A 9,058-nucleotide genomic window follows, 5' to 3' on the forward strand; every position below is an offset into this window, starting at 1 on the left:
TATACTTTAAACAATATCAGAAAAATGTAAAACCAATGGTCCATTGATGCTGGAAACATTTCTATATAACAGATCATGGGATTCAATAACTGGAAATTGGATTTTAAGTAAATTCAATTTGAAAGATAGAAATTCAGTTTACACAATTTCAGAAAATGAAATTACAATGAATGTCAAAAGCATAGACTTAGATTTTAATCCCTCAAAGTTTGAGAATTTACAATTACTAGTATTTAACACTGGTGTGACTGACCCAAATATTTTCGATTTAGAACTAAAGCTGCAACAAGATGGAGAAGAACTTATTAAACTTATTACTGGGATTTCATTGAACACCAATATAAGTGCCAGCATATTAATAGTCTATTGGGAATCATCTGAGACAATTTTGGATAACGGTACAATATCGAAGTATTTGAAATTGAATAGAATTGCAAAGAATTTTAGTAGTGTGATAAGTGATATAATTGTCACCAACTTAGTTGATGTTTCTCCGCATGAAACACTTGAATTAGGTCTCAAACAAGTATCGTCAAGTTACAAGTTCAATTATACCGAAAGAGGCAAGTACAATCTCAGTTTGCAGAGAAAGAGATCACTCGCGGGAATTTATTCACAAGATAACTCAACATTAAATATAACCAAGAGGATTGACGAAAAGATGAGAAAAATGTTAGATTCAGAAAGAAAAAAACATGAAGCTTCCATTAATGAAAGAAACACGTATTCTCATTTACAAAACCACCTGATAGCCTCACCAAAAGCAAAGAAAATGAAACTACCAGTATTGCTATCAGAAGTAAAGAATAAAAACTTCAAATTGAGAACCCCATCGGCACCATCAATGGACACTGCTGCTTCATCCCCAAGAATATCATCACATCTAGCAATGAAATACAGGAAAACACAACGTATAGTCAGCGTCCCAGATGTGATAGCACCAGGAACCCCCAGCTATAGTCGAAACTTCCCATCGAACTCCCAACTTTCCAATTCATCAACATTAGCATTGGGAAACAGAACTCCAACAATTACCAATATAGGTCCATTATCGACCAATGACCCACAACAACCACAACGCCAACAATGGAGCACACCGGTAACTACTACAACACATCATAAATACATTTCACCACATCAATATCCTCCATCAACTAGAGATTCTTCAGACATACCCTCCAACATTCGAGAATTGAAGTCTCTAATAGACTCGGTAAAGAAAAATCTCAACAAGAATTGAACAAGAATTACAACTCCTTTCTTAAGCCAACCAAAACCGGACTAGAATACTAGCAAACCTTCATAAATGCATCATCATATAGATAATTACAATAATCGTTATTCCAATAGGATCAATTTATATCTTCCATCTCATCGTCGTTTAAGTAACTTCAATTATAGCTATCCGTATACATATCTACATAATTAACCGCCCTTGTGTTACCCGGATTTATCAAATTTTTATGTCCAGCCTTACACGGGTTCTCTTGTGGGGAGGACCCGAAACGCATCTAGATGGTCTATTAGAAATGTGGATACCAGACCATTAAAAGAAGTAATATTTAAACAAACCACTAATCGATGCAAAGTTATTTTATTGGATATATTGGTTAAGGAACATCTTCCAAAGGTATTCATTGCTGATGGGAAGGCTATAAGGTGATCTAGTTGGTATTATAATCAGGTTTTTTTTGTTAAGAATTTTTTTTTTAAATTTATCAAAGTGAAATTTTATTTACTGTTTTTGCATATTTTTGGTTACCACTTAAGCAATGGCTGTTTGGCATATTATTGAGGCCACCAAGCCTCATATTGCTTATGCAGTTGTCGGTGTGTTTTCTGCAATTTTCTCATTAGTATCTCTGTTTATTAAACAACGGTTGTATATTGGTGAATCTACTTTAGCTGGTATTTATGGTTTAATTGTTGGCCCTCATTGTTTGAAATGGTTTAGTCCTACAACTTGGGGGAATACTGATAGTATCACTTTAGAGATTACAAGAATTGTGTTATGTTTACAAATTTTCGCAGTTGCTGTTGAATTACCAAGAAAGTATATGTTGAAACATTGGGTTTCTGTTGCAATGTTATTGTTACCAGTGATGACTGCTGGTTGGTTAATTATAGGTTTGTTCGTTTGGATTATTATTCCTGGTTTGAACTTTCCTTCTGGTCTATTGATCTCTGCTTGTATTACGGCTACCGATCCTATTTTGGCACAATCTGTAATTTCTGGTAAATTTGCTCAGAGAGTTCCTGGCCATTTAAGAAATTTACTTGCTGCAGAATCAGGTTGTAATGATGGTATGGCGTTTCCTTTTATTTTCCTGTCGTTGAATTTAATCTTATATCCAGGTAATGGTAGGGAAATTGTTAAAAATTGGTTCTGTATCACCTTACTATATGAATGTATATTCGGATGTGTCTTTGGTGTATTCATTGGCTACACAGGAAGAAGAGCAATCAAGTTCGCAAAGGAGAAGAATTTAATTGATCGTGAATCATTTCTTTCCTTTTATATCTTTTTATCTTTCTGTTGCGCCGGTTTTGGTTCCATAATAGGTGTAGATGATTTATTAGTATCATTTGCAGCAGGCACTGCCTTTGCTTGGGATGGTTGGTTTTCCGAAGTGACTGAAGAGACTAAAATTTCGACTGTCATTGAATTACTTTTGAACTATTCTTATTTCATCTATTTTGGTGCCATTGTACCATGGGAACAGTTCAATAATAGTGAAATTGGTACTGACGTTTGGAGACTGATCATTCTTGCAATTATTGTCATATTTTTGCGTAGAATTCCTGCAGTGCTGGCATTAAAACATTTTATCCCAGATATTAAATCCTGGAGAGAGGCTTTATTTGTTGGTCATTTCGGTCCAATTGGTGTTGGTGCAGTTTTCGCTGCTATTTTATCAAGGGCAGAATTAGAATCATCTGTTAGTCATGAAGAAACTCCATTAGCAGAGTTGCCACCAAAGGGAACGCCGCACTGGCAGCTAATGGCTTGTGTCTGGCCTATAACATGTTTCTTTATTGTTACTTCTATTTTGGTCCACGGTTCTTCCGTGGCGGTTATCACCTTAAGTCGTCATTTGAATACTATCACGTTGTCAAAATCATTCTCGACACATACTACATTTGGAGGGACCAAACCTTCATGGATGGCAAGATTACCAACTTTGGACAAATCAGGCCGTTCATTCTCTTTACAACGTGTTGACACAATGGGATCTGCTTCTAACCAAGCCACTCCTGGTGATATGTCAAGAACTAGTACAATTGAAACTAGTGGTGTCCCAGTTAGACGTGCTGGTGGTATGACAAGAAGAAAGAAGTATAAACATAACAAGGCTAGAAGAAAGTTGAAGAAGAGAAGAGAACAACTGTTAGGTATTTATGGAGTCAACGAATTTAATGACGATGAGTTGAATGATTTAGGTAGAGAAAGATTGCAACTTGAAAAAGAAGCACAAGCCGGCACTTTTGCCCTAGGTGGCGCTAAGCCAATAGCTTCAAAGCAATCTATTGATTTATCTGCGATAACTACTGAATCCCATGAATTTGATGAAACTCCTAGTAGTGACAAGAGCGATGAAGTATCTCATAAATTGGATGCTACTTCAGCAAGCTTATCTCCAAATATCCAAGAAAAATTGTATAATGATGAATTTGGTGATAATTTGGAAAATATCCAATCCAGACCAATGGTTGATATGGATGATGAGATCTATGAAGGTGCTTCTCATATTTCATCCGAACAAGAGAGAAGAGATAAACTTTTTGAAATGGAATCAATTCCTAAAGTGGCATATGCAGAAGGTGATAATATCATCGTTGAAAACAGGCAAGGTGAAATCTTGGATGAAATTAATTTGAGGAGAGGTCCAAATGATGAAGAGGCTAGCGTATTTTCAGGTAATGACAGTTTGGTTAGAGTTTTGAGTAACGACACAGTTCAAAGTTTCAGAGCTTTGAAAAATGTCTTATCCCCAATTTCAAGTAGAGACACAAGCCATAACAGCCACAAACCTAAATATCATGCTTACAAAGTTGGTAGCACCATTATAATTGAAAACGAAGAAGGTGAAGTTTTAAGAAGATACAGAATCAGAACGCATTCTGAAGTTCCAAATGATAAAAAGAAGGAAATCGAAAACCAAAAAGAAGTTGCTGGAAGTAGTGGTGTATTTAGCAGAACATTGAGTAAATTAGGTTTAAGAAGCCGTGCATCATCATCTGCACAACCTCCTTCCCCAAGAGACATAGAAAATGCACAAAAAATGGTTAGACACCTAACGCCTGCACCAAAGAGGGTCAAAATTTCAGAATCTCCAGATGAAATCAGTGATAATGATGAGCACAGTCTCAGTGAAACTGACGATGAAGAAATCGAAGAAGAAGAAATTATATCTACCACTAGTATTGATAGTTCCATTCAAGACTACGTTCCTCAAGAATTACATAATTATGATAGAACACTGCATGATGTAATTGACAATGAAAGTATGGATGGAGCCAATATCAATGACGATTATAGTAGTGGTGAAGAATCAGAAACTTCTGTTGAAAGAAGAAGACGTCTAGCAGCATTAGGTCAATTGTCAGGTCCAAGACCAGACGATGACGAAGAAACCTAACCATCCCTAATATAAAATCAAAAGACTCTCTATCCTTTTTTTGCATTAATTGATTGATTGATAAATCTATTACTAGAACTGATGAAACAAATAAAATAACATGGGAGAATTATTACTAATTCTTATACTAAAATTTTACCAAAAATTATTAAAAAAAAGAAATTCTCTTTTATTCTTAATATTAGCATGCTCTACTATAGAAAAGTAGATCATGAACTATCCTAAAGCAACTACAAACATAACTACAAGCATTTATACATATTTATACAAGCACATACACTCATCCACTAGTTGCTCATGACCTTTATTTATCATTTGTCCAATTTTACTATATACATTTTATATATAATTTCATCTAGTTGTATTAAAGCCTTATATTTGTGATAATATATATCACGATGGACGCAGAGAAATAGCCGGAGGAAAAGTTTTCGAACTGGGAAATTTGAAAAATTGTCAATAGAAGAAGAGATGAGATGAGATGAGATAGATGACAACTTATTAATTGCATTAAAAGTTTGATTTAGGAATTGTTGTGGTAATTCTATCAAGTCGAGAGTTGGGTGATATAAATTGGTGATATGCAAGATACTAAGACTGTCGTCGAAGCTGCCAAAAAATTGATAGGAGAAGGCAACTCCAAAGAAGCATTAAAGTTATTGAAACCATTCAAGAAAAATTTGAAATCTAATGATTTGGAATTGATTCAAGTTTTTGCAGATGCATATCTAGATGAATCTAATGTCGAGAAAGCTTATCCTCTTTTGACAAGATGCTGTGAAATGGATCCACAAGGTTTGAAGGGTGGATCTGAGAAGTTTTTCACTTTAGGTCAAATTACTGGTGGTCAAGATGGTGTTAATATTTTGTTTCAAGGTATTACAAATGTCTCTCAAGAGGCTGGTGATGTAATCACCAAGGAACAAACCGATAAAATTGTGAAGGGTCTTTTATCTATGATTGAAATTTGGATGACTGATTTATGTATGGAACCTAATGCTGAAATGCAGTGCGAGGAATTAATTCAAAAGGCCTTGGAAATATCTGATAATAAATCACCTGAAGCTCTATCTATGTTGGGTTCGATTCGAATCTCCCAACAAAGATTCCCTGAGGCCTCTAATGCATTTCTAGAAGCTTGGAAGAATTTCGAATTGAAGAAACAAGATATTGAAGAAAATCTACAAGAAGCAAGCTTATCGTCCCACAAAGAATATATAGAATTACTACAACCTCTACTTTCATTAGTGAAAATGTGTATCGAAATGGGTTTATATGAAGTTTCATTGAAGATAATCAGTGCTATCAAAGATATCGAAGAAGATAATTTGGAAAATTATTATTTGGAAGGTTTCTGTTATTACCTATTGTGTAAATTAGAAATGTTCAAATCGCATAACCCAGAAGTTGCTATAACGGCTGAAAACATTTATGAATTTAATGAACATTTCGAAGAAGTCGTAATTGATTTAACTTATCCTGCATTAACAGATTTCATCCATGAAGCTCGTATCGCATTCAGTTTTGCTGCAAAGTCAGGTGAAAGCTGCGATCCTGATGATGAAATTGCTCAGGAATTATATTCTGGTAGTTTAAGACTATTAGAAATATTAGGGGGGCCAATTGATGACAGCGAATTATTAAGATTAAAGAAAGGTGAAAACGTCGAAGAAGCTGACCTTCAAATAGAAATTGAAGAAGATACAAATGAGTAAAATCACTAATCAAATGTTATATTAAATACACTATAATGCACTTAATAATTCTATATAGAATACAATCGATAAAAAATCGTTATTAATAATTTTATTTTATTTTTGTCCCATATCTATAAGTTTTATTTTCTTAATATATATTTACAAGATACGTAAATTGAATAATTAAATTTTCATTTTCATTAAAATTGGTAATATTAACATGTTAGTCTTCAAAAGTTACTGGATATATCTGTGATGAAATTTCTTAGGTTTTCTGTTGAATCTAATTCACTACCATCACCAACAAAATCAACTTGAGTATATCTACCACCACGTGAACCACCGTTGATATCAGAAAATTGAACAAGATATTTATCCATATATTTCAATCTTAAAACTCTTCTGTAGGTAATGTTGATGTAATCGTAATTAACATCAACTACTTTGTCGATACCATTTGAATTAACCATTGGCAAACTTAATTTAACTTGGCCTGGAACTTCAACTTTACCACCTTGTCCAAACTTTAATTTTGCCTTCCTAAAAAATTCTTTTAAACCTGGTTGATCATTTAGCCAGTTTTCTTGATTAAGTTCAAATGATTCTGTCAAGTTTACAGTGGTGTCACGGTCAATTCTATAATCGTGGGGAAGATGCCCCGATTCTAAAAATAATCTTTTCTGTTCCATTAATAAGATACATTGCGCAGATGTCAAAATAGCATTGTCATTATCGTCTAATTCACACCAGATTTCCAACGGTGGGGCGTTGAATGATTCATCAGATATGGAAGATAAGTTTGGAATAAACTTCATTTGAACATAATAATCATGTTGATCAATTGAGTATAAGTCATTTTCAGGAGTTACATTATCAAACAGTGGTAATTGCAATAACTTACTTGTGATTTGAGGAATTCTAGGTTGGAACATATATGAGTTATATTTATCCACATTATTTTCCCTTAGAATTTGACCCAACGTGATACTGTTTGTTTTATTCTGTAAAAGTTTTGAAGAAAGCTTCATCATTTTGGTATTTAGATCACTAGATTCTTGTCCATTCAGGAAGTTTCTATATGTTTCAATAGTTTCATTTTCCAAATGTAAGCGAGTATCTGTATTTGGTTCATCTGGTATAGTATTTACCGCTTGTACACTTTGGACTCTATACCATTCTTTACTTCTATTTATCCAATCAAGACATTCGTTAGAAGTATATGGATAGTTCTTATAAATTAAAGATGGATCGGTACAATTTCCAAATTTTTCTTGTAATTGACATTCATAATTCATTGCCCATAGAAATAATTTTTTAGCGTCTTCTATCCTCTTCCTACCTAATGAAGCAAGTGTGTAATCAATACTGTCCTGGTTATTTTCAGAAGGTACTTTCTCAAAAAAGGCACCACTAACTCTTTGAATTAGCCCTGTAAGATCTCTAGTTTCATCATAAGTCATAAGTTTTGCTCCTTTTGCAGTATGAAATTGTATTATATCCGATATAGGCATTGTTTCTGTAACCACATTTTGCAAAATTTTATTTAGAGACACTTCAACATATTTTATAATGGCAGAGGTACCCCTTACAATAATTTTGTTTTCATCCAATACTACCGCTAAAGTCGCACCAATACGAGCCAAATTATGCATGATTTTACCATTATTTGTTAATAATAATAAATACATATCCCTAGTGCTAATGTCAATGATTCTTTCTATAATCACATCATCAGCTTCTTTAACATTCTTTGTAACAATACAACCCCAATAATCATTCAAGACTTTTTTAATTAAGTCATGTTTCACAAGTTTATTGTTGCTATCATTATAGTATTTTTTGGTATATGCTCTTAATTGTGGAACTGTATAACCAGTATCCAAAAGGTACTTCAGTTGATCATATCTTTCCTGGGACATCTTTTTGACCGTAGGTTTCTGATAATTAATTGATTTTGCAGCTTCACCTTGAGAAGCAGTACTTGCAAATACCAATAATCGTTTTCTACTGTTTTCGATCTCATTTAAAATCTTGCTGGTCTCTGATTTGTCCCCAATATCATTGTCACGAGTGGCTATTTTGGTAGATGGCATATCTTTGTCTAATTCGATGCCTTCTAAAATGGAAAGTTTCTCGCCATTCTTCTTAGAGAATTCAGATGGTATATGTCTTTTCCTCAGTAAACCTGCTTGTGTTGGATTTAAAACGACGAATGAAGCCTTAGATGGTTTTCTCTTCTTACCTCTTGTCTTTGAGATCATAGCCTCTATCACCGGATCGCAAGTTGTCTCCAAAGTAGAATCACTTTGTTTTAAAGTATCAGATCCTGCCAATCCATCAGCATTACTTTCACTACCGGTAGAATAATAAATTCGAATACCATTATTAAATCTTAAAGTGCTAATAATTCGAGATGGAATAACTCCACGAATAAGCATCGCACCAAAACCAAACAAAGTTGTCTATTTCAATATATTCCAACTTAATCAACACAAATCCACGACGTTCACCTCAACTAATCTAATTCCAACCTATCCTTTCTTAAAACTGATCATCACTTGTTTATAACCTTCAATATTGAATATTTTTTCACCATCGAATTTAATAGTGAAAAAAGTATTAAAATTCGAAACCTTCAAAGCTTTTTAAACAGAGAGATGAGGAAACCTATATATCGATAGATAACAGTTAGTGTATGTTGAGAAGGTTGCTCATTTTGGG

At 33.8% G+C, this 9,058-nt stretch overlaps 4 protein-coding genes across 4 annotated transcripts in view; 3 read left to right on the forward strand and 1 right to left on the reverse strand.

The window, feature by feature from the left end:
- SAC3 overlaps positions 1–1,240 on the forward strand; it is a gene marked incomplete at both ends in the record, with an annotated part of 3,971 nt that extends 2,731 nt beyond the window's left edge. The window contains one exon of the mRNA XM_001647141.1: positions 47–1,240. Coding sequence (XP_001647191.1) covers positions 47–1,240 — 1,194 coding nt within the window.
- A 532-nt stretch (positions 1,241–1,772) lies between these two features.
- NHA1 (Nha1p) lies at positions 1,773–4,640 on the forward strand (the record flags this gene model as incomplete). The annotated part of the gene is made up of 1 exon (XM_001647142.1): positions 1,773–4,640. One exon carries the CDS (start codon positions 1,773–1,775, stop codon positions 4,638–4,640), a length of 2,868 nt encoding a protein of 955 aa, XP_001647192.1.
- Positions 4,641–5,221: 581 nt separating this feature from the next.
- ACL4 (Acl4p) lies at positions 5,222–6,355 on the forward strand (the record flags this gene model as incomplete). Its single annotated transcript, XM_001647143.1, has 1 exon — positions 5,222–6,355. One exon carries the CDS (start codon positions 5,222–5,224, stop codon positions 6,353–6,355), a length of 1,134 nt encoding a protein of 377 aa, XP_001647193.1.
- Positions 6,356–6,567: 212 nt separating this feature from the next.
- SLS1 (Sls1p) lies at positions 6,568–8,775 on the reverse strand (the record flags this gene model as incomplete). Its single annotated transcript, XM_001647144.1, has 1 exon — positions 6,568–8,775. The coding sequence occupies one exon, from the start codon at positions 8,773–8,775 to the stop codon at positions 6,568–6,570; it is 2,208 nt and encodes a 735-aa protein (XP_001647194.1).
- Between the last annotated feature and the right edge of the window lie 283 nt (positions 8,776–9,058).

This window comes from Vanderwaltozyma polyspora, genomic scaffold, assembly GCF_000150035.1.
Source record: "Vanderwaltozyma polyspora DSM 70294 KpolScaffold1036 genomic scaffold, whole genome shotgun sequence".
NCBI classification, from domain to species: Eukaryota; Fungi; Ascomycota; class Saccharomycetes; order Saccharomycetales; family Saccharomycetaceae; genus Vanderwaltozyma; species Vanderwaltozyma polyspora.